General features: G+C 41.2%; 1 protein-coding gene across 6 annotated transcripts in view; it reads right to left on the bottom strand.

Moving 5' to 3' along the window:
* MME (membrane metalloendopeptidase) overlaps nt 1–21,876 on the bottom strand; it is a 100,166-nt gene extending 78,290 nt beyond the window's left edge. Inside the window, exons 1-3 of one of the 6 annotated variants that reach the window (XM_086674560.1) lie at nt 21,714–21,876; nt 16,616–16,782; nt 15,616–15,651 (exon numbers count right to left, since the gene is read on the bottom strand). In XM_086674560.1, coding sequence (XP_086530686.1) covers nt 15,616–15,651; nt 16,616–16,772 — 193 coding nt within the window. In that variant the 5' untranslated portion in view covers nt 16,773–16,782; nt 21,714–21,876. Of the gene's footprint in view, nt 1–15,615; nt 15,652–16,615; nt 16,783–17,073; nt 17,149–21,197; nt 21,370–21,400; nt 21,420–21,446; nt 21,587–21,713 lie in introns of those variants that run through there. The other 5 variants (XM_086674564.1, XM_086674565.1, XM_086674563.1 and 2 more) reach the window with 5 other exon arrangements.
* Between the last annotated feature and the right edge of the window lie 4,379 nt (nt 21,877–26,255).

Below are 26,255 nucleotides of genomic sequence, written 5' to 3'. Positions count from 1 at the left end.
ATTTCACTCAGCTAATTTCATTATACCAGAAAATTAAGCCCATGGCTTTAACAAAAGCTTTCTTTTCTGGGAGTATTTTTAAGTAACTACTGGATCCTCAAGCACATCTTATTATAAGTCTTTAATGATTTAGGAGTCCTTTCAATAAGAATTTCTTTGAAGTTCAGGAAAGCCTTGATTAACAAAAGAAACTTTTTAAAGAGATGGCCTGGGCCATATCCATCATGTTATAGTTGGCTTGCTTCTTTCTGCTTTAAGCATCAAGCGCTGAGGAACAGACGCACTGAGGGCTATTGGTTGCCTGCTAACTGATTTCAATTTGACTTCCCAATCATCTGGTCTGTGCTGTGGACCAAATCCCTTTTTTCAGGTTCACAGCTAAGGTCCTACTACTTGTTAGACTCCTGCCGACTGAAGTTTCTAAAAAAGATATTTTGGGGTGCCTGGCTGGCTCAGTCGGTAGAGCATGCTACTCTTGACCTCAGGGTTGTAAGTTTGAGTGTAGAAATCACTTAAAAACAAAATCTTTAAAGAAAATAAATAAAAATTAATTAATTAATTAATTAAAATTCAAAAAGATATTTTTATTTCTAAAGTGTGACAATTCCAAGTTGTCTGGGTGGCTCAGTCAGGTTAGCATCTGACTCTCGATCTCAGCTCAGGTCATGAGCTCATGGTTCATGAGTTCAAGTCTTATATGTGGCTCTGCGCTGACAGCGTGGAGCCTGCTTGGAGTTATCTTTCTCCTCTCTCTCTGCCCCTTTCCTGTTCGCTCTCTCTGTCTCTGTCTCTCAAAATAAATAAACTTAAAAAAATAAATAAAATGTGACAATTCCACTTTGTTTTTTGTTTTTTTTTAATTTTGAAGGAAGATCGTGTCTCTGAGAAACGTTTAAACAAACATTTTGTTTTAAGGTAAGAACTCACTGATTCACTTTGACTCTTCTACCTAGGCTAGTGAAAAGATAAATAGAATGAATTCATTAGTGATTCCGTCAAATGGAGTTCAACAACAACATGCCAGACGGGTGGTCCTCCACCATGACCTCTTGCTGGTTGCTGTTTACCCACTTGAATTATATAATTACATATGACAGCACGTGAGCCAAAAGCCCTAACTGGCGTGAACTAATTTCTAGCTCTGGTGGCACATCCTAAGACTCTAGAATCTCATTCCTGTCAGCTCCATTTGGAAGGGTATCTCCCGCAAACTTTTCTCTGGAGAAGGAATGATAAGGGTGTGGGATGTGAAACAGGAGAGCATTTTAAGTATTTAAGTATTAAATTAAGTATTTCAGTATTAAGCTCTAAGCCTTATAGAGTGCAGCCACCAGCTCTCTGCTTTAATCAGAAAGCCTTCCCCTGAAGCTCCCTGGCCTTCTGGCACTCTGAGACACTGAGAGACAAAACTAGCCTTCTATTATCACTACAGGTAGCATCCAAATCATTTCTCTTCACACTGCTTGTTTAGGCTTCTGCCAGTTGATCATTCCAGCATCAACTACCTTACCTCTTTAACTGTCTGGACATTCTTCACTGTTTATTAAATATTAACGCCTTGCTCAGTCTTCCCTTCCATGAAAGTTCTGCCATCTTCCCAGGTAACATCAGGGACTTTAGGGACCACCTCTGCTACTCTCCAGCTCTAGAATTTCTGAACTTTCTGAACTGTCATGACCTTCACCTCCACTCCACATCAGTACATGCATTTTGATGGTAACATCCTGAGGTTGCCATCACCCAGAACAGTTCTACCTTTGAAATCTTCGACTTGAGTAACCTATGTGCCGACCTTCTGATCCTTAGAAGGTTTTTCATTTGTTTATTCCCTCTATACCTGCTTTTGAACTTCACTGAGAGCTCACCTCGCACCTACTCTATTTTCCCTTTGTGTTTATCTTCTATCCAGCCTACATTCTTAGTGCCATCATTTAAACCAACATCTCATCACAGTATTTCATTCCCTTGCTCCCTGCAAATAAGCCTACCCTGAATCTATCCAGCTGCCTTCCAACTATAGGCTAAGATATTTAGTAGTGTATTTTAGGCCCACCTGGGTGGCTCAGTCAGTTAAGAGCCTGACTTTGGCTCAGGTCATGATCTCACAGTTCGTGAGTTCAAGCCCCACATCGGGCCCTCTGCTGTCAGTGCACAGCCTGCTTTAGATCCTCTGTACCCTCCCCTCTCTCTGCCCCTGCCCCATTTGTGCTCTCTCTCAAAAATAAACATCAAAAAGTAATATATTTTACACATTGATTCATTGACCGTCTCCTTTTTTATTGGGAGCTTCTTGTAAGCCTGGACTTTGTGTTAAACACTTCTACATCCTCAGCAACCAGTGTAGTGCTCAATATCTGTTGAAGATATTATCAGTGGTGCCAGAAAATCCCAAAACTACCTTGGTTAACGCCATTTCAAATAATGGCCTTAAGCTTCACCAGGGTTATCAATCCTGTGCACAGTCTTTCTGCATACATGGCCCTGGCTGGCCTTCCCTTCCCCTCTATACACTGCCCCTTTTCAGCCTTTGATACTCTCACTTTCTCTGCCAGCTCAGGCCCAGCAGCAGACTTTGCTTCTTACTTCACAGGGAAAACTGAAGTAACTGGATGATAACCAACACACCTTCCTATCCTTCCCAGCCTCCAAACATACTTGTATTCAAGCCATCGTTGCCTCCTCCCCCGTAAGAGAGGAAGAGGGGGCTCTCCTCTGTCTCGGGAGTCCTACCACCTTTTCCCTGGATATATCCTCCTTATGTCCCCAGGAACTAGACTTATCAATTTTCCCACTTTCCACCTGAAATTTCAACTTCTTCCTCTGTGCTCCCATTTCTTATCAACCTCTCAGCTGCAGTAAACTCCAACAATCTTACTTTTTAACATACTCTCTTCCTTATGGTTTGGTGATTTTACACTTCCCTGGTTTTCCATTTACCTCCCTGACTCCTCCCCTTCTATCCCTTTTGGAAGTCTTCATTTCCTTCCTGGGAAATCTCAACCACACCCTCTGTATGCTGACGGTTCCTGAATCCTTATATCCAACCCTGACTTTGCCACATGGAAGACTTATGAGTATTTCCAATCTACACTGTCTCGAAAGAGACTTTTCACTGCATATTAAAATCTATCCATTCTCTCCAACCTGTTACCAGTCAAACCCAGGCAACCATTAGTTCTCATCCCAGAGAAGTGGGCAGTAGCCTAGTTTCCTGCCCACAGCCATTCTTTAGTTACAGTTCTGAACAAGTCATGCTTCATTTGAAACCCTTCCTTCCATAACTTCTCTGGGCTCTTAGTTAAAGGTAACATCCTGATAACATCCAGGTAACTTTACCATGGTCCACATGATCCAGCTCCTGCTCATCTCTGTGCCAACACTCAACACTTCCCCTCCTCATCCCCACTTTCACATCCTCATACGCACCCTCTGTGCCTTAGCCCTACAGCTATTCCTTCAGTTCCTCAATATTGTCAAGCTATCCCTCACACTTGGGATGCAGAAATGTTATTACCTTGTATGTATGGGTAAATCTCTTCCTCTACCTCACCAGGTATGAGCTAGATAGGAGGCAAACCTCTGCTTAAAATCCTTCAGATCCTCCCTATAACATATTTATTTATTTTCCATAAGCTTTAGGAGGAATTACAACCCATGTAGTATGTGAACTACCCCAATTAATTTTTCCAATATCATGTCTTGCTAGCCTGGTGCATTTTTCCAGCCATCATGAATCATGTGCAGGTCCTCAACTCAACTCAGCCTTTGCTTGCATGCTGCATCTAGCCTATGCACATGCTGTTCTCTGCTCCACTGGTCTGGTAGTCTCTGACTATCCTTCAGAACTTAGTGGGTGACATTTCCTCTTGCTAATGAGTTCCTGGCCCCATCACAGTCACTCGAGCTGCCCATTCCCATGAGTTATCTGGTTCAGGTGTTCCTTTCTCAGAGTGCCCACAGCACAGTCTGCTTATTTCTGTCATAGCACTTACCCACACCATATGGTTATTTAGTTTATTGGTCTGTCATGCTGACCGGACTACCACTTTCCTGACGACAGGGGGTATCTGAGTTCATGGTCCTGAGTGTCTAGGAAAAGGCTCAGCATTTAGATGGTGCCCACTTAATGTTTTTGGAAAAAAATCAATAAACGAACAGAGGCATGGATAAACAAATGAATGGATGGATGAGGAAAGAAGTTGTCTTGTTCTCTGTGAAGACATCCCGGTCCACATTTTTCCAGGGAAATTCAGGAGGACATTCCAGGTTCACCTTCTCCATTACTAGCAGATAAAAAGGCCAGTGCCTCACCCACTCTAACTGAGTTGTCAGTGGGTAGCACAGCCTGAAACTGCACCTGTTAAAGCAACTATTTGGTTAACATATACACTTCTTTTTAAAAATGCAAACATCCAGGTAATTCCTATATACCTTAATGTCAACTGATATACTTACAATGCTTTTCTTCTGACCCCTAACAGAGACCACTCCACTGAAGGAACAAGAACTTTGTGTGTCAGGGAGGAGAGATGGTTTGGCATGGGTATATTTTAAAAGCTTCCCAAATTATCCCAATAAGCAGCCGTAGCTGAGAATCCCTATTCTTCAGCACTTCTCAGACTTTATTGTGCACACTGTTCTCCTGGGGACTACACTAAAAATGCAGCTGCAGATTCAATAGGTCTGAGGTGGGGCCTGAGAATTTGCACTTTTGCAAGTTTCCCAGCTGATGCCAATGCTGATGCTGCCAGTCTGTGGGCCACACTTTGAACAGCAAGGATCTAGTTATTCTTATTGCCACAGGTCTCTGGTTTATTTACTTTTGGGGTCAGTGAGTGGCGAGGGAAGGGATAACAGAGAGAGTGTGCAAGGGCAAGCATGGAGTAACTATGGATTCAAATCAGTGTGCCTGATGGTAAGTTTTGTTCTATAGGAAATGTGGATCTAAGTGCCCATTTCTGATTGTGCACACTTTAACTTATTCACAGGCGGACCTGTCATACCTTGTGCTACGATAGAGCACAGAAGTCAAGGAAAATGTTAATAAGGGATGACAAATTATAGACTATATAGACTATATAGAACTATATAGAATATATAGACTATATAGAACATTCTCTCTCTCTCTCTCCTTCCCTCTCTTTTGACCATGCTTTCATCTTTAAAAATATGTTGATTGCTTTTTGGTTCTCAATAAATAGCCTAAACAGGGCATCTGCAACTTGCATGAAAAAAAACACATTAAATGGAATATATCCGTGCATTATACCTACGGTGCATCTCCATGAAGGATGTGTCATGTGAAATGGGCTATCATTATTAGTCTTTGCTGTTTCTCTGTAAAATGAGACACTGTAATTCCAATTTTGTAGATAAGGAAAATAAAATGCAGCAAGCTAAACTGACTTAATTAAGATCACATGCTAACAACACAGGATGTGGCCAAAACTTGTATCTTTGCTCTCCCATGCTAAGTTGGCTTAGTGGAAAAAGGAGCAGTAATCTTTCAAAAGATTGTGCCTTAATTATTCATAACACTTGTATCTCTTTGAAATAAAGCTTACTATTTAACATTCTTTCTTCTACACATATCTACTGCTGGAATTTGTCTATGTTCTATTCATCCAATTATTAACCTATTGAAATGAATTCAAAGTGGCCTTACAGGGATACATAAATTAACTCATATACACTGGATGAAAAAGAAAAAAGAGGATAGGAATAATGCTAATGAATCAAATGGTATACAAAGAGGTCTTATAATTACAAGGTGAAAACAAATTTGACTCTTGACTTACTAGCAGTCAAGGTGAAACGGGACACATTTCACAGAACCCATATGTGAAACCAACACATTTTTTCCAAGAGCAGGATTATTTCCAAAAGCAAACTGCTTTGCGGTAGACCCCATATTCTGACTTTGTTTCAGAAATGGCTGGCCTACCTTGCCCTATGATATCACATGCATCTCTGACACCCTCTGAAAGCGAAACCCCCCCAGTGCATGCAAACAATGTTTCCAATGTCCAATTTTGAATTTTAACTTCCTACTTGATTTTCTGTTTCCATAGACTTTCATCAATATTAGCCTAATACAATCCAATAATCGATACTCAAACTGAGAAGCTTGAGTTACTTAGTGAAGATTTGGTAGACACTTAAAAGGAAATGTAATCATTTTTAATTGCAAAAATGGGATTAAACACTTAATAGCAAGCAGAAGATCAAAATATAATTACTTAGAGGCGCCTGGGTGGCTCGGTAGGTTAAGCGTCTGACTTCGGGTCAGGTTATGATCTCACAGTTGGTGGTTTCAAGCCCCGCATTGGGCTCTGTGCTGACAGCTCAGAGCCTGGAGCCTGCTTCAGATTCTGTGTCTCCCTCTCTCTCTGCCCCTCCCCTGCTCGTGCTCTGTCTCTCTCTCTCTCAAAAATAAATAAATTAAAAGCAATGTTAAAAAATATAATGATTTATAGATGGACACTGGAGAGATAAAAAAAGGGATGAGGGTGGTTTTGTTTTGTCTGTCATTGGCTTTATTAAGTTACAATTTGCATACCATAAAATTCAACCAACACTTTTTTTTTTTTTAATTTTTTTTTTCAACGTTTATTTATTTTTGGGACAGAGAGAGACAGAGCATGAACGGGGGAGGGGCAGAGAGAGAGGGAGACACAGAAGCGGAAACAGGCTCCAGGCTCTGAGCCATCAGCCCAGAGCCTGACGCGGGGCTCGAACTCCCGGACCACGAGATCGTGACCTGGCTGAAGTCGGACGCTTAACCGACTGCGCCACCCAGGCGCCCCTCAACCAACACTTTTTAATAAATTATCCAGTTGCACAAAACCATCACTGTAATCCAACTTTAGAATGTGTCCATTACCTAAAAGCCTCCCTAGGGCCCATTTGCTGCAATTCCTGCCCCACTCCCAGCCCCAGGCAATAGCTGTTCTGCCTTCTGCCTCTTTAATTTTGCCTTCTCTGAAAATTTCATGTAAGTGGAATTGTATAATATGCACGTTTTCGTGTCTGGTTTATTTCACTTAACAATGTCTGAGGTTCATGCATACCATTGCATGTGTCATAGTTTGTTCCTTTTTATTGCTGTGTTGTATTCCCGTTTACAGCTATACCTTATTTTGTTCATTTACCTGTTGATAGACATTTGGGTTGTTTCCATGTTTTGGCTATTATGAATAATCCCATAATGAACAATCACAGAGAAATTCTTGTGAGGACGTGTGCTTTCATTTCTTTTAGGGAAATACCTAGGTATGAAATTGCTGGTCATATGCAAAGAGTATGTTTAACTTTTTATGAAAATCACCAAATACTTTCCCAATTGGTTTTAAAAAAATTTTTTTTTTCAACGTTTATTTATTTTTGGGACAGAGAGAGACAGAGCATGAACGGGGGAGGGGCAGAGAGAGAGGGAGACACAGAATGGGAAACAGGCTCCAGGCTCTGAGCCATCAACCCAGAGCCCGACGCGGGGCTCGAACTCACGGACCGTGAGATCGTGACCTGGCTGAAGTCGGACGCTTAACCAACTGCGCCACCCAGGCGCCCCATCCCAATTGGTTTTTAGATACTCACCTGGGAGGTACTGAGGTATTTTTCCATTCCCACCAACAATGTTTGATGTCTCCAGTCTCTATATCCTCACTAACACTTGATACTCTTTTTTTTTTAGTGTTTATTTATTTATTTTGAGAGAGAGAGAGAGAGCCCATGCAAGCAAGTATGAGTGAGTGGGAGAGGGGCAGAGAGTGAGGGAAGAGAATCCCAAACAGGTTCCATGCTGTTAGCATTGAGCCCAATGCGGGGCTCAATCCCACAAACTGTGAGATCATGACCTGAGCTGGTACCAAGAGTTGGATGCCTAATCAACTGAACCACCTGGGCACCTTTCTTTCTTTCTTTCTTTCTTTCTTTCTTTCTTTCTTTCTTTCTTTCTTTCTTTTTTAATTACAGCCTTTCTGATGGTTATAAGGTGAGGGTATGTTGAATAGAGAGAATATATCCTGGTTTTCAGTCAGTCAGTCATAGGATAAAAACTAGTTCCTTCCCCCCACCCCACGCGCCCCCTCCCCCCACCTCTACTGTATATCCTTTTCTGAACAATCAGAGAGAATGAAATCTTTCAGGATTCAAGGGTTTGGGAATTGTCCCCTTATGAATTTTTAATTCTCTATTTTTCAATTTCCCTTAAATAATCTACTAATATTATCAACTTGATCTTCATATTATATCAAAGGCTTAATGGAAAGCACTTGCCACCCCACAGTTTGCTGAGGAACAGAACAAAGCAAGACCCTTGAACTACAGCCATACCTCTCACTCTGCAATGTTAAGTGAGTGCAAAGCCAGAGGCCTCATCCTAGCCAAAGCAGAGTTTATATCCACTCTCCTTTATATATAGGTGATGTTCACAGCTGTGAAACAAACCTTAGGATTCCAAATAAGCTTACCAGGCATTGTTAAATTTCCTTCCCTTTAACCATTTCATTCAACTTATCTATGTTTTCCATACCTTGGCCATGCATTAAGGAAAAAAAATAAAATAATGGTGTACCACTGCTTAAATTCTACCCAGAAGGTAAGAAAAATATGTTACATATGTTTGTTTTTATCACATAATTGATTCCCTTCTTGGAAAGGATTTGATTGACAGATGCTAATTTTGACCGGGGAAATTTTCAAGGAAGTATTGCTACACAATAGTCGGGAGAATGGTGTCGGGAAAGCTGCCCAAAGCAAACTGCCACATGCCACATTTACATGAACAAAGGTGTGTCTCAGCCAGCTTTCTACTAAGATACCTGTTAGCCGGAAGGATTTTTCTCAAACTTAATTACAAAATAAAATAGCCTCATCTCCTACTCCGAAAGGTTGCTACACACCTGGTAGCCCTGAAGAGTCAGTCTGCAGTCTTTCTTGTACTTATCTAGTTGTGCCATTTTTCTCCATGGAGGCTTCATGGGGTGTTAACAGGCAAGAAAGGAGAGACCGTGGCCAACAGTGAGAGACCTTTTCCTGTTGCTGCCAGGAAAAGTCCAGTTGGTGCCAAGATACTTCACCCAGGGCATTACCAGAATCTGACCCTTACAAAAGTGAGCAGAAATTTGAAGGTTCATACTCTGAATATGAATACATTATCTCGGGGCGCCTGGGTGGCGCAGTCGGTTAAGCGTCCGACTTCAGCCAGGTCACGATCTCGCGGTCCGGGAGTTCGAGCCCTGCGTCAGGCTCTGGGCTGATGGCTCAGAGTCTGGAGCCTGTTTCCGATTCTGTGTCTCCCTCTCTCTCTGCCCCTCCCCCGTTCATGCTCTGTCTCTCTCTGTCCCAAAAATAAATAAACGTTGAAAAAAAAAAAAATTTGAATACATTATCTCACCATGCTGAATATATCTTTCAAGTGAACAGAATGCCTCCTTTCCTTCTATTAATAATTAAGTACTTATCAAAAGTTTGCTTGGTAGGAAAAAAAAAAAGTTTGCTTGGTGAGTAGAGATTTAAAGGAAAGGAAATGAATAGTTCTGAGAGATTTTATCCAAGGCTTGATGCTCCATGAACCTGTCTCTCGGTGTCTCTCGGGCTACCATGATTATGCAGTATACAACCTGCACAATGTACAGACAGTCTTTCTCTCTCTCTTGTGCATTGTATTGCTCATGTATCTTAACTTGGCTTCTCCATCCCCCAAAGAGTCTAAGACAACACTGTTAATATTTGCTTCTTTAAGACCACTCAATTGCAGTTGTATTTGATGTACTAAAATCACTGATGAAGCTGCTCACTGTTCTCAGTAAAATAGCTGTTTTCTGGAGTGGAGAGATATTTGTTCTCCTCCTTCTCAGTCTGGATTTAATTATTTCAACTCTCCGAGAGTCATCTTATGCCTCTTAGCATTAGATTCTAGCAGGAGGGGAGGCAATCTGCTTTCATACAATGTAAAGACATTGGGTATTAAAAGGTTGATAGACTCCTAGTCTCCTTCGAGGCAACACGGAGGAATGGTCACCATTACAAGCTCCAGAATCAGGCTACCTGGGCTGGCATCCCAGGCCAAGTTTGTTCATTTATAAAAATAAGATATAATGGTACCTACCTCACAGGGTCATTGTAAGAATCAAACGTATTGATACATATAAACTGCTTAAATAGTGTCAGACAAATAACTCTTCAGTGTTAACTATTATTACTTTCTTTTATTATTGTCTCTTTCTATTCTATTCTATTCTATTCTATTCTATTCTATTCTATTCTATTCTATTCTATCCTATTCTATTCCACTCTATTCTATTATTATTCTCCTATATTCTATTATTATACTCCCCTGTAAATCTATTTAACATTCCTTCCCCATACTCTATATCACACACCTCCATTTAGTAATAAAGCAGCAGCTTGGTGGGAAACGCTTGTGCATGTATGTATGTACATATTTTAATTCCTTACCAACAGTCTGAAAATAAAGGAATGATGGAGGGTGTATTAGAAGTTCCCTCTCACTGCTATAACAAATTACCACAAACTTAATGGCTTAAAGCAGCACAAATTTCCTGTCGTACAGTCCCAAGAAGGGTTGCCAGCACTGTACTCTGTCTGGATGCTGTAAGAGAGAACCGTTCCTTTCCCCTCCCAGGTTCTCGAGGCGGCACACATTTCTTGGCTTGGGGCTGTATCATTCCAACCTCTGCTTTCTGCACTGCTTTGGTCATATCCCTTTCTCTGATTCTACCCTTCTGCTCCCTTCCCCTTATAAGCATGCTTATGATTACATAAATCCATCCAAATAATTCAGGATAATCTCCCCATTTCAAGATTCTTAAGTTAAATTTGCAAAGTCCTTCCCCCCCCCCCACCATATAAGGTAATATATTTGCAGGATCCAGGGATAGGAAGTGGATATCTTTAGGGAGGCATTATTCCACCTACCACAATGGGAAAAGCACTGGATGATCTCTTGAGATCATTCAAGCCAGTGGTACCTAATTGGAGGTGGCTCTGATGTCCCAAGGGGACAATGGCAGTATCTGGAGATATTTTTTGGTTGTCACAAGTTGGGAAGGGAATGGTACTAGACATCTAGTGGGTAAGAGGTCAGGGATGTTGCTAAACATCTTATAATGCACACGACGGCCTCCTCACCCCGACAAAGAATTATCCAGGCCAAAATGGCAACAGTGATGAAGCTGAGAAACCCTGATTTAAAGCATGTGATTCCTTGAAATCTTCCGAGCTAGTAAGGTTACAATACAATGGAAACCAGTTTCAGGATTTAGATGTATATGGAGAAGTTTGAGAAATCACAAGCAAGCTCTATAACTCCATGTTTTGACAATCTTATATAGTAAATAAGAGATGAATAACATTACTCATGCTTTAATAGTAGGGTTTTGAACACTACCTTAACTTGTTATTTGTTAAGTAGTGTTTCTTTTATTTTAGGTTGGTATAATCTTTCATACTGGTGCATTTCATATACATGTAAATTATCTTTAAGTATGTATTATAAACATAATTTATGTATGTTATAAATATTAAAACTCATAGATTCTCAGATTTAAAGTACCTAACACCAAACAGATTTCAAGATAATCTATATTTTTGCCTTCGTATGACCTGATATCTATCCCTTGACTTGAAAGGATCAGAGAAGTACACTTGCTATGACATCCTCATCTATCAAGAGAAAGACATAAGTTAGAACCAACTTTTACTTAAAGTAAGCACCTTGGCTCTCAATACCTACTTTTCCAATTCTTATCAGTCTCTGTGCTCAAGGTTGAATTCTCCCAGTCTTTGTATGTATCTATTTTAATGCTTATTTATTTATTTTGAGAGAAAGAGAGATTTCAAGCAGGGGGAGGGGCAGAGAGAGAGAGGGAGAGAGAGAATCCCAAGAAGGCTCCATGTTGCCAACACAGATCCCAACGCTGGACTCAAGGTCATGAACCATGAGATCATGATCTAAGCCGAAATCAAGAGTCAGACATTTAACTGACTGAGCCACCCAGGAGCCCCTCTCCCAGTCATTTTTTTAAAAATTTTTTCAATATTTATTTATTTTTGAGAGAGAGAGAGAGAGAGAGACACAGAGTGTGAGCGGGGGAGGAGCAGAGAGAGAGACACACACAGAATCTAAAGCAGGCTACACGCTCTGAGCTGTCAGAACAAAGCCTGACATGGGGCTCAAACCCATGAACCGTGAGATCATGACCTGAACTGAAGTTGGACGTTTAACCAACTGAGTCACCCAGGCACCCCTCTCCCAGTCTTTTTAAAGCAATCTAGAAATTGTTGGTAGGAGACCTTATATTCTTTTCAACATCTTTTTTTCCCCATGTTTCTTTTCCTTTCCATTCACTGCTCATTCATTTTTCTTTAATACTTTTTTCTGTCTAAGAATTCCCCTAGAATTTTGTTAATTTGCAGCAACTTTTTTTAAGTTTATTTATTTTGAGACAGACAAAGAGTGCGAGTGGGGGAGGGGCAGAGAAAGAGAGAGAATCTCAAGCAGGCTCTGTGCTGTCAGCACAGAACCCACGTGGGGCTCCAGCTCACGAAACCGTGAGCCGAAATCAAGAGTCAGATGCTTAACCAACTGAGCCACCCAGGCGCCCCAATTTGAGCTGCTAAAAACAGTAGTTGTATCTTTTATGGCAGAAAAGGTTGACTAACAAGCAGGGAACTGTGGGTGTGTAAGTGGGCACAAGTGTGAATACTGTACCCATAAGGGTGAGTTTCAATCTTCATTTTCCCCCCCAGGAAGAACAGTAACTAGCAATATGAAAGTATTTTAACAGCTTGTAAACAAACAGAGCCAAATAAAGAAGATCACAGTTATTCAGCAACTTTGTTTACCACTGACACTATTTCTATTGTATACATTTCCCTGCCAAGGTACAATTCTATAATGTGTTTTACGTTTGGTATGATTTCTAAGCTACAATGAAAGGATACATGTTAAATATGTCTTAATGAATTGAGATTTCCCAAACACCACTTTAAGAAAAAAAAGCCAAAGTCCAATCCCTAAGCAGTAAATCACACCTAAGATTCCATATTCCAGATATCACATTGCTAATTGGGGTAGGTACCACTAGATGAGGCTGCCCAGACTCTCTGTATCTGCCTAGTTAAAAAATTCCATTTCTTCACGGTACCCAGGTAGCTCAGCCAGTTAAGCATCTGACTTCAGCTCAGGTCATGATCTTACGGTTCATGGGTTTGAGCCCCATGTCAGGCTCTATGCTGACAGCTCAGAGCCTGGAGCCTGCTTTGGATTCTGTGTCTCCCTCTCTCTGCCCCTCTCCCACTCGACTCTATCTGTCTCTCAAAAATGAACATTAAAACATTTTTTTAGTTCCATTTCTTTGTATTAAATTAAAATTAAAGAGAAAGAGAATGAGAGACTATGTGTGAAAGAGAGCCTATAGATTAAGAGACTTAGAAGACATGTCAAGTGTATTAAGGACAGAGAAACTTGGAGATAATTAGAGGTCAATACATAAGTGGGAGTTTCTCAAAACAGGATAAGAATGAGCATATAATAAAAGAAAAGTGGGGGATGAGCAAATGATAACTTTGACAACTTGGGCACATACCAACTCTGGCACAGTGCCCCTGGACATCTCCCAGCCAAGGGATCTGTGCAGCCATTTTCTGGGGAACAAAGAAACTTCTTTTGTTTCTGGAAAGCCCTTGGGTGGGCAAGTGACTGTTAGTATGTTGAGCAACCAGTGGCTAATGTCCCAATCAGGCCTCCCTCCAGTCACCTACATCATATCTCAGGTGTCCTGTCAGTGCACATGAGATCCAGAGCAACTACAGCAATAAAAACATCAAAAAGCAATATACAGAAGAGCAAAGGGCAAACATTCAGAACATTAAACTATCACCTAAAATCCCAAGATATTTTCTCATCATTATTTTGCAAAGGTCAATGCATAACAGAAACCCAGATAAAACCATCTAATAGGAAATGGTTCAAAATCATTTGGGACAGGCTATTTCTTAGAAGACATGTGAACATTAGAAAAGAGGTCTAGAATCTCCTGACAAAGGAGACAGGAGGTAAATAGTGTTCATATCCCAGGCTGTTGCACCCAGCTACCACCTTCTTCTTGTCAAATGCTTTTCTCTTTTTCACCACTCTCTAATTGATGTGACAGCTTATAACTCCACACACTTTCTCGGTTCCCTTCTCTGACTTTTCTTTTCCTTGTACTCTAACTCTTGATGTCCTCTTAAGTTCAGCCCTTGTAGCTCATCTCCTTTTAAGAACCCAAATACCCCACAAGGCTTCACTTATCGCTCCTGGACAGATCCTAAATGACCCACACGAGAGATCTTCCTACACCCCATCTCTACCCTCTTGCCGTCTATACCCACTTGTGCATAACCCCTGGCTTAGACCCAACCTGTCCAAATCCATATTAATCACATCTCTCCCTTAAACAAATTTACCTCCAAACTTCTCTATTTCTGTGCGCATGGTTACCATTTTCCTGAGTCCCGTAGATTTTAAAACTTGGGATCAGATCATTTTCTTTTTCCCTTTTTTTAAAGTTTATTTACTTATTTACAGGGCACGGGAGGGGCAGAGACAGAGAGAATCCCAAGTAGGCTCCGTACCATCAGTGCAGAGCTGATGCGGGGCTCAAACTTACAAACCGTGAGATCATGACCCAAGCCAAAACCAAGAGTTGGACGCTTACCTGACTGAGCCACCCAGGTGCCCCAAAACTTGGCATTATTTTCAGATCATTCATATTCTTCACTTAACAATACTGTTCCACTGAGTCATCCAATTCTCCCTTCATGTGGTCACAGGGCTCTCTCATACCACTCTAAGCTGCTCCTCAAGGCACCCCTCCATTACAGCAGCAGTCCCTATCTGCCCACCCTCTCTGGCTCATCACTTTTCACTGAACCTACCCAACTCCGCACTCCCAGAATCATCTTTCGGCTTTGCCTTACTGAATGATCTGTCCTGGAAAATATCCGTTTCTCCTTCATTACAACATCAAAGCTAACACATGCATTTCCAAAGCTCTCCATCACGTGGCCCTATCTATCAAGCCTACATATTCACTGTTTCTCAACAACATGATTGATTCCTGTTCTCTGTCCTTACTTGGAATTCCCTCTTCTATACCTGTACTTCTAACCCTTAGCCCATATCAAGGCCCCTCCCAAATCTCTCTTCTCCAACTGGCTTTACGGACCACACAACACTCCCTTCTTAGTTCATGCCCCTCTGATCACCTGCATCGAGAAGTCAACATGATAATATGATGCTCTCGCCATTTCAGCGTGTTGTCTTTCTCCAACTACCTGGCAAACTCCAAGAAGCTAGAGATACAGTCCTCTATCACCCTTACCACACACTCCAGAGCTGGAAAGAGCAAATTCTTTTTTAGAATAAACTAGCTAATCAATCTAGTACTTAAGTACTTTTGGATTTTCCTTGACTATAAATAAATGATCTATAATAAATAAAAGTATACACAAAGGAAATATAGAGATATTTGTCTATTAGCATTTGATTTTTAAATGTTAATACATTACTTGCAAAACTATTCCATTTGAAAACCATCTTCTTACCTGATTTTATGCAGTCTGACGACTTGCAAATGCCATCTAGAAAAAGAAGGGAATATGCATAAATATCTGCAATGCGGGTTTGTAATTTCTCCCTATATTCTGTTCTTTTAAAAACTGCCAATTAGGGGTGCCTGGGTGGCGCAGTCGGTTAAGCGTCCGACTTCAGCCAGGTCACGATCTCGCGGTCCGTGAGTTCGAGCCCCGCGTCGGGCTCTGGGCTGATGGCTCAGAGCCTGGAGCCTGTTTCTGATTCTGTGTCTCCCTCTCTCTCTGCCCCTCCCCCGTTCATGCTCTGTCTCTCTCTGTCCCAAAAATAAATAAACGTTGAAAAAAAAATTAAAAAAAAAATTGCCAATTAAATAATAAACTCCTTAAAGCAAGAACTAAAACCTGAGTATTGTATGTCATTGCCAATAGTTAGAAAGAACATAGAGAAATAAAATAGGTAAATCCTAAATTTAAACACTTTATTGTGAAAAACACCAATTTATTGTATCATCGCTACTCACTAAGCCCTAGATCTACTAAATTCAAATCATCAGTTGTTTCAGTACGGTAATCTTTTTTTTCCCCCTATTAAGGAACTAATCTTTTCTAATCTTTATTGTGAAAACTGCTAAGACTCAAATTAGACCTCTTAGATTCCTGTGAAGCCCTTTAGAATTTCAATGACACAACAAATTTCACTAATTGAAGCTGGCCACAAAATGGTGTATACTTTAATCAAATAAAATTATACACTAGAATCCTTATAAAATAAGCATGAGTGCACTAAATATACTTGGCAATTAATAACTTAGCTCAAACATAAAAGACATTGTACTTTAGTCAGAGTTAACTGTTTCGACATATTGATGTTACATTTTATGAAGAAATCTTTATACCACCATCCTTAAGTATCTCTCTCCATAACACATTTGCTTGGTAGACGAAAAAGGCGTAAGATGAAGATTTCACTCTCTTGTGCATTTTTGTGTGCACAGGTGTGGGAGTCACTCACCATCATAGGTTGCATAGAGTGCGATCATCGTCACGGCGATGATGGTAAGGAGCAGGACAAGGACGGAGAGACTGATCTCCAGTGAGGTCCATCGTTGTTTCTTTGGCCTTGGAGTGTTGATATCAGTTATATCCATCTGACTTTCTGATTTGCCCATCACCTAAAATCTGGAAAAAAAATTTTTGTTAAGTCTTTAAATACTACCAACAAACTAATACATAGATAAAAAGAAGAGAAAATGTGTGTACAACTTTCCAAATGCTAATGTGGCTAGATAAAAGTAAATGACTAATTAATTTTAAGTAAGAAATCAAGTTCTGTTTTTGAAAGTCAGAATTTTGATTCTGAAAACACAGTATAGAGCCAATGAATTTGACATGATCAGTCACAATTTTTTTTTTTAAATAACAGTAAAGATCCAAACAAAATTAGACAAGAAGACTTAGCTAAATACTCACATAAGATTCCTATGGCAGTTCATAAGCAAATAATTGCTGTACCATCATAAAGCAAAGTTTTAAACTCACCCTTCTGAACTTTGGACAACATCAAAGGTGAATTTTATATCTTGCTCCAATGGTTTCCTTCATAAGCATGGAAATCAATGACTAATACTTTGAGGTTTTGACTAAGCAGTAATTTGAAACATGAATACAGATAAAAACAAAAAGGAACAAACACTTGTGATAGCTTATTTTTAGTCTTTTTTTTTTTAATGTTTTATTTATTTTTGAGACAGACGGGGACAGAGCATGAGCAGGGGAGGGGCAGAGAGAGAGGGAGACACGGAATCTGAAGCAGGCTCCAGGCTCTGAGCTGTCAGCACAGCTCAGAGCCTGACGCGGGGTTCGAACTCACGAACTGCGAGATCATGACCTGAACCGCAGTCGGACGCTTAACCGACTGAGCCACCCAGGCACCCCTTGTTTTTAGTCTTAAAAACAACTTTTATTTTTACAAGCTCAAAATTACAACTACTGCTGATGTGGGTATCTATTAACTGGTTAGACAACATTCTGATGGTCACTCAGTGAACCAAAAGTCAGTGGTTTACACCCAGAGATAGCTGTTAACCTTAATCACTGTTTCTTCGTGCGACTGAAGAAGAAAAAAATATATGCATTAAAAAACCCTCCTTGCAGGTCAGGGTAACAATTGTTAAGATACTAACTTAATTTATATTTAAATTAATATTAATACTTCTAATAATAGCTGACATTTGTTGAGTGCTTCCCGTGTGTCAGTCACTAGTTCTTAGTGCTTTACCTGTGCTGATTATTTTAATCTTTGTAAAGTGGGTATTAATATTCCAATTCTATACTTTAGGAAACCGAGGCACATAAAACTCAGGGAACTTTCCCCACTACAAAACTAGTAAATGTTCTTTACAGAGAACACATTTGGTCACTGTTTGAAATAAAAATGTATCATATCATCACACAATAAAAGCTATTTTAGATCTTATTGCAGAAGTTTTGGAAAGGGGGAGGGAAGTTAAGGGGATGAAAGCCTAAATATTAAATTTCATTAGGTTTCTTTTAGAGCCCTTGTGGTTCTTTATTGACCATCCACCAAAGCTCCAATTTTTCTGCATGACTGTAGAAAAGGGCATCATAAACTAACAGATTAGCTGTTTATAACTTTATACCAATTAAGCACATAACTTAGTTCCTAGAGGAAGTGACTCCTCAGAAATACTCTTAAAGATCTTTGTTGAACACCCACAATTTGCCTGATGGTATGTTTTGTGGAAACTGAGGCACAGGATAAAGTAGAAAATGGATTCTACATTTGAAGTGTGGACTGGGAGATCCCACTGATAGCTAGGAATTTAATCTCCCCAGTGAGTTATTAATAAGTGAACCACAGCTGGACTTTAGAGTTCTGGATACAAAGTCTTAAGCACGCTGTCCTCTTGATTACAGGAGGCTATAACCAAGGACAGACTATCAAATAAAAATATTTTATTAGACCATGAAAACTGTGTCTGCTCAATAAAAGTGGGATGTAATGTACCTGAATGTTAAAATGTCTTACTTAATGGTTATGTAACTCATGTTGGCTTAGTCTCACAGACCCTGGGGTTATGATATGGAATTGCATTGATCGTGGCCCTTGGAGTTTTAATACGGATGTTGATTGGGGAAAGAAAAGATGGGACCAAATTTAATACTTGGACACCATTCAGAGAGGTAAACAATAAAAAGAATAATTTTCCCCGTTTCCCCAGAAGAATTCAAGAGTGGCGTAAACAGCATCTGAATATTAATCACATTTGCCTTGCATGAGCATTTGTCTTACTGCTCTAATATTTCAGAAGACAATCTAGCCAAGTTTCCCTGAAATAATACGATCCACTTCTCATTAAAAAAAATTTTTTTTTAACATTTATTTATTATTGAGAGACCAAGAGACACAGAGCGTGAGCAGGGGAGGAGCAGAGAGAGGGGGAGACACAGAATCTGAAATAAGCTCCAGGCTCTGAGCTGTCAGCACAGAGCCCAACATGGGGCTCGAACCCACAAACTGTGAGATCATGACCTGAGCCAAAGTCGGTCGCCCAACCAACTGAGCCACCCAGGCGCCCTGATCCACTTCTCATTTTAGTTCTCTCTGAGAACAACAATCAGTTTCTGTAGTAAAACTTAGGGCCAGGAACCAGGGTAGCCACAGGTTTAAATTAAAGGTGCTCTTTGGCTCCACCAGGCTTCCAACTTCAGAAAACTGGTAGGCAGGCATGTCTTTCTCCCGTCTAGGTTACTTTTCCCTCACTTCTCCTTACCCTTGAGACTGGGGTACAGAGGCAGCTGGGCTTTTAATGGTTCTGCACCTAAGACTGCAGAAATTGTTACAGGGAAATAAAGGCAGTGACTACAGCTGTTAGCCCTTTTACCTGCATCAAAAGAATATCATCTTTGAATCACCTGCAAACCCTCCATCTGCCCCTCTTGTAAACACGCTGATTTTTTTTTTTTTTTTGGTCTTTTGCTCCTAAGTAGCAATTTTGAACAGCACTGAGCAAAAGGAGAAATGATACAAGTTTAACTTCCTGGTTAACTTTGCCATTCATTTCCAGACACTTCTGGTGGATTCACTATGTTCCTATAAGAAAACAGGAGCCAGAATCTTGAACACCAAGATCAATCACCAACCCCCTAGATACAGAATATTCAAGTCAACTACACCCAACCCCATTTTAGAGAAGGGAGGGAAGAGTGCAAAAGGATACAAAAAAAATTATAAAGTTGATACTTATAGTTCCATATAAAGCAGGATATGCCCCCCACCCCAAAATACCTACATGTTTAAAATAGTACATCTCAATTGGAGATATGGTCAGAAAGTTTCAACCAAAAAGGAGACACTTCTAGAGGAGAGAACAGAGAATTAGGAGATCTAACCCAACAAGAAATCTGCCAACTTCAGCTAAATAACATTACCAAAAGAATGATTATTTTGCTTAAGTAGAAACAGCATTCCAAAGCAATATAAAGCAGCAATTCTTACACCAGTTGAGAATAGAGTCAAATCAACCTACAGGATAACTGCTTTGTTAAAGGGAAGTCTATAAACCTAAGCGATTTTCATCTTCACAGCACTTTCCCACATTAGCATTTCTGCAAGTCCCTGAGGGTACACTATTAAAACAATCTTGTGTTATGGAAACTGAGGCACAGGAAGCAGGAGAGACAGGTTGCATATTTAGGCTGTAGCTGCGGAGGCTGAAGAGGCAGGTCAAGAGAGAAACCATCTCCTTTTTTCCCAGGACATTACTGTGTAGGTGTTCCCGGGGGTCTGGACACAAAGTAACAACCACATCACTCCCATATGCCGTGCAGCTTTTCAACAGAAGTCACAGCAGCGAGTTCAAGAAAGTACCGGACAAATTTTTTAAGTGCTGGGGCCCAGAAATAATGCAAGAGTGAAGACGCTGCAATCCTCCAAAGCCGGCCTGCCGATTGGCAGCTCCCCAATGCTGACACTGCACGTCAGGTACTACTTTCCAGTTTAATAAAATTACCATTTGCATCACCTATGGGGGAGGAACAGACTCAATCAAGTGGCTAAAGAGGAACGTTTGGTTGCAATTACCCTTATTTTCGAATAATACAAATACACTGAGGCCAATGAGGTAAGAAAACTTTCACCTACCTAGGAACTCCCCCCCCCCCTGCTCCCGCCAACCAACCCTCTGTGATTTAAGCACTCTATCAGCATAAATTATATAACAGCAAGCTAAGGTTAGGGCAAGATGAAGAGCTAGGGTAATGAAAGGATCTTCAGGTTAGGAAAAGTAAAAACAGAAAAGTGAGTTACAAATGAGAAAATCCGATAGAAACCAAAATGAAAACAAACCTTGCTTTAAAAAAAAAAAAAAAAAAATCCGTGTCTGTAACAGCGGAATGGCAAATTCCCAGCCCCCAGATCAGACCCCCTGCAATTTGGTAGCGCTGATCCCGGCAACCAAACATAACTCCCCGAGGCAGAGGCTGCAGGGAGCTGTAGAAATGAACCCGAAGACTCGACCCCACATCACTCGCAGACCCCTCCTCCAGGTCACCCTCTTCGCCCCTTCCCTCACTCTTCGAGTCCTAGATGCGGCACCTTCCCAGGGCACGCCTCCCTCGCCCACGGCCGCGGGGTCCCGGGCGCTCGATTGCGCCGGAGCCGAGCCGCTGCCCCTGCTCCGTGCGCCTCCCGGGCGGCCGCTGCCCTCGGTCGGCTGTGTCCGCCCCGTGCCCGTCCCACCGGCTCCCACCGCCCGTGCTCTCGCGCCCTTCGGACCCTTCTCCCCAGCTCCCAGGTGCGGGCTCGCTCTCCCAGGACTCACCAGTGGGATTCGGGAGAAGTTGGAGGCTGCTGAGCAGACACATCCCGACCAATGAGCGCGCGGGGCCGGGCGTGGGGAGCCCCGCCGAGCGCCGGTCGGTCCGTGCGTCCGCCCCAGCGCGCCCCGAGCGGCGCGGGCTCCGGGCGGCGGGCGGCGGCGGCGCCGAGCGAGGCCGGACTCGGGGGAGGTTCCGGCCCCGCGGCGGCCCGGGCCGAAGGAGCGAGGGGGAACCGGGCATCCCTCGGACCCGCACCCGGAGGGACTCACCGTGGCCTCTCAGCGGATCCCGCGCCGGGAGTTGGGCGGCTGCTCCCGCCTGCGCGCGGTCAAGCTTCGCCACTTGCACATCTCCGCGCCCCGCGCGTCTCGGCGCTCTCACCCCCCCCCCCCCGTCCCCCCCGCCGCAGGACGAGCGAGAGGAGCAGTTCCCTGGGTGACCTGAAGGTTTCCGCTAGGTCTCCCGAACCCTGTCACATCGTGTGTGGGGGCCGGGTGTGCGTGCGTGCGAGAAAGCCCCCCCACCTCACCCTTCCCAAAAGGGCTTTGCCAAACATTCTTGGAATTGCTTAGCGTCGGGGCTTTCAAGAAAACAATGCATCGCCTCTTGGAGAATGTGTAGTGCTGATGAAGGTTCTGTTGCTCTCCCTAGTCAACCTGAGACCAAAATGATTCTCTTCTCACATTCTTCTTTCTCTCTCCTTCTCCTCCCTCCATCCCAGCTTCCTTCCTTTCCTATTTGTTTTGTTCTGTCCCTTCCCTTTTTTGTTTCCTTTCTTTCTTGACCCCTCTCCCTTTTCCTTCTTCCCGTCTTTCTCCTCCTCTCTCCTCTTTCTTCTCTTCCTTTCTTGGTCAGACCAAAATGATGTCAAGAGCTATATTCTGTATTGAAACTCCCCACTCCCACCTCCTGACTCTTGGGAATCTAGTGATGTGTATATCCAAAGGCTTGGGGACCGGGAACGAGAGAGTCACAGAAAAATAAGCGAAGGTGTGTCTGCCTTCTAAAATTAGCTATAATGTGTCTGGACCCTTCTCGTTTTCATGGAGCCAAGTAGCAGCACAGCATTCTCATGTAAGACATGCGATTCCCCCTCAAGGAAGTTTAAAAAAAATACTTTTTGCACAAAGGCGATTTCTTTATAAAAGCTACCTTCAGCAGCTCTAAGAGTCAAGGAGCTCAGAAGAACTAGACCTCCCATATTGGTGTGGTTTGGGGGTTTGGGGGTTTTGTTTTGCTTACATGATTTTTAGTTCAATTATTCAATGCCATAGCTTCAACAGTGTCCTTTTCCTTTTTCAAATCATGTCTCATTGCAAACACAGACACACACACACACCCTGAGGAAGTCATACTGAAATACAGGTGACTTTTCCTGAACTCGCAATTATCTGTTTTTGACATCAAGTAACTGACAGATTTTACATTCTTTACGTGGTAGACCTGAAAAGCAAGGAGAAATAGTAATACTTGCTAGTGAAATAGTAAGTGGGATACAATGTAGAGACATTTTTTAAGAAGTTAAAATAATTATTAAATAACTAGATTAATATACATCAATCTAATATATAGGCTTCAAAAGAATTCTCTCCATATCTCTCTGCTTTACTCTTGTCTGGTTCATGTGTTACACACCACTTAATCCTCATGACAACCCTAAAATATGGATGTAATTGCCCCATAAATGAGCATAAGGAGCTTGGCCAAGTTAAAACTACTGGGAACTGTTTCAACTGGAATATGAACCCAGTTCATTTTTTTTTAAGATCTGATTTTTAAGTAATCTCTGCACCCAATGTGGGGATTGGGGATTGAATTTACAAACCCCAAGATCAAGAGTCTCCTGTTCTACCAACTGAGCCAGCCAGGAGCCCCTGAGTCTAGTTCATTTTTGATTCAAATGCTGAGTTACAATTCTCCTCATTTTACAGAAAGGACTGAAGCATAGGTACGTGATTTACTAAAATTCATTGTGTGAGAAATCTTGTTCTTCTAACACTCTAGTGCTTAATTTTTACTACTTTTCAGCTAAATTACCAAAATGTTATTTCAACCTTACATAATCAACAATGAACTACAAGCAGTTAGAAAAGTCCTTTTTTTTTTTTTTCCCCATGTAGCCAGGCCTCAGTTTCTTCACAGGGAGCCCCATGTATTAAAAATGTAATATGTTTCTTCTGATTAACATAATAATGAATATTGGGGGATGCCTGGCCAGAATAATCCCCAAATTTGCATACCAACAGAAAATGCAACTTAAATTCATGCCTGATCTTAACATTTCCATTTAAACTTTTCAAGCTACATTTTGTTTTCCAATTTGCACAAAAATTTTAAACAGAAAAAGGTTCTTTTTGGAAGGTAATAGAATACCCTCGCAGTTCAGGAATATCTAATTACCAGTAGAAAATAAGACAGTCTGGTTTGTGTATAGTGCCTCTAAACTTATAGCTGGAAGTTGAAAATAAAGGTAATTCATTTAAATTCTTTTAAAAATTAAAGATTTGTTAATGAGAACTTTTCGGACTATTCAGTGATAAGCATATATCATAGTTTTAGTTCTGTCTTGTTGCAAGAGGAAAACATTGCAGGAAGCCAATTCAAAGATCCACTCTTAGTGTAGGGGTATTTTACAGGGGAAGAAAAATGAAAAGAGAATATACAGAAAAAGAAAAAAGGTATAGTTAAAGTTGTTTTTAGACTGTCTTTCAGCTGATAGTCAAGAAGGTGTGTTTCCCACAAGTCTTAATCTCATTAAAGTTTACCAAAATTTAAGGGTTTCATCAGGAATGCTAAATCTCTTCCTAGAAGGAGGTTAAACAAGTTTAAGAAGATTTCTCTTTTAAAGGATCTAATAAAGAAAGAGTCCCCAGGTTAGGAAACTCAGAAAACCTGAGACTTATAGAGGTTGTACAAGGTCATGCAATTTAGTGGGTTATAGAGATGGACCAGAAAGTAGTCCTCCGGGCTACCATGCATAAGTTATTAACAGTGGAATGATGCGTTGGTTCCGACAAGTTACAGAGTAAGATCCTTAAAAGCTGTCCCTGTACACAACACTTACAAACGCTTGATACAGGATTTTTTAAAGGCCCTTTAAATGCACCACTGAGCCAGCAAGAAAGGGAAGGAAACGCCAAGATTAAAGTCATGAATTCAGAAAGTCTTGTAAGTGTTAAAGGTGGTGCTGTCCTGGGGTGGCTACCCATCTGCAGCCTCACCAAACCTACGGTTGCATTTGTAACAGGACTTGTAAGTGCCAAGGACTTCTTAGAGAGCAAGGTGAAAAGTCAAGTCAGAGATTCCTACCTAAAACTGAGGCCACTGAAAAGAAACATCTGCAGTGCAAAGGTGAACTAGAAAAAGAAAAAAACAAAACTCAAACCCCATTCACATCCCCTCCCTTCCCTCCCTACCCCAAACCAAAATATGTTTGCTTTTTTCAGCCTTGACTCTGGCAGGTAAATTTACACCAAAAAGTTACTGGTGAATCATAATCAGATGGACAGTAGGGCTAGCTAGGATTTAAACGAATTCTGTGGCCTGAAAATTCCCAAGTTAAAAGTTTGTAGTAAAGTGGTTCCAGCTAGACTATACCAAACAAAAATTGAAAGAATTATTATCACTCAGCTCTCACTAAAGGAACTTACTGAGAATACATTTATAAAACAAAATGATACTGAAGTAGGAAAGCTGAAAGGACTCCATTTTATTTATTTATTTATTTATTTATTTATTTATTTATTTTCAAATTTTTATTTTATTATTTTTTTTAAATACAATTTTTATTGTCAAGTTAGCTAACATACAGTGTATATAGTATGCTCTTGATTTCAGGAGTAGATTCCCATGATTCCTTGCTTACCATTTTAGAAAGGTTCCATCTTTACTGTTTTTTTGCTAGGCTCCATTTATTCATATTCCATATTTACCTCTGAATAAGCCAAAGAAGCTATGTTCCCACTTCAAGGGGGAAAAAGAAAGTTAATTGTTCTCTGAATTTTGTCCTAGGCCTCAAACACCTAATAACGCTTAAGAAGAACCAGATCCCAAATATGTTCCAGAACATTAGCTTCAAACAAACCTCAGCTGATATTGGCATCAATACCCCTACCTTCGGTAATTCATGGAATAACACCTATTGTTCACCTGACACTCATCTCTGATTGGACCCAACCATGGATTCCTGAAGATATACATCCCCTACACCCTTGTCCAAGATAAACCCCAAGCCCCAAGCAATGATGAGACTCATTCTCCTTTTCTTTGGGGGTCACCCAGATATTCTGTCTACTATTCTCTGTCACTCCCCCTATTCAATAAAGTCTGTTTTCATTTTCTCCAGCTTGCATTTGATTTCTATCCTGTGTGAAGCCAAGGACCCTCTTGACTGGGTTCTTGGACTCAGCTTGCCTGCATCAATACTAGATAGATAAGTTATTTAAAGGAGTGATAAGCAAAGAATATAGTAACAATGTAAGAAAATCTAAGTAAACATTGACTTAAAAAAAATGTTTGGGTATACAGATGGCCAATAGACACATGAAAAGGTGTTCAGCATCACTCATCATCAGGAAAATGCAAATCAAAACTAAAATGGGATATCATCTCACACCTATCAGAATGGCTAAAATCAGCAACACAAGAAATGACAGGTGTTGGCAAGGATGTGGAGAAAAGGGAACACTTATGCACTGTTGGTGGGAATGCAAACTGGTGCAGCTACTCTGGAAAGTAGTATGGAGTTTACTCAAAAAGTTAAAAATAGGGGCACCTGGGTGGCTCAGTCGGTTAAGCGTCCTACTCTTGAT

Source organism: Puma concolor, chromosome C2 (genome assembly GCF_028749965.1).
Source record: "Puma concolor isolate L17-30 chromosome C2, mPumCon1.1.hap2, whole genome shotgun sequence".
Taxonomy (NCBI): domain Eukaryota; kingdom Metazoa; phylum Chordata; class Mammalia; order Carnivora; family Felidae; genus Puma; species Puma concolor.
Note: the sequence above shows the minus strand (reverse complement) of the source record. Positions and strands in the feature narration are given on the sequence as shown.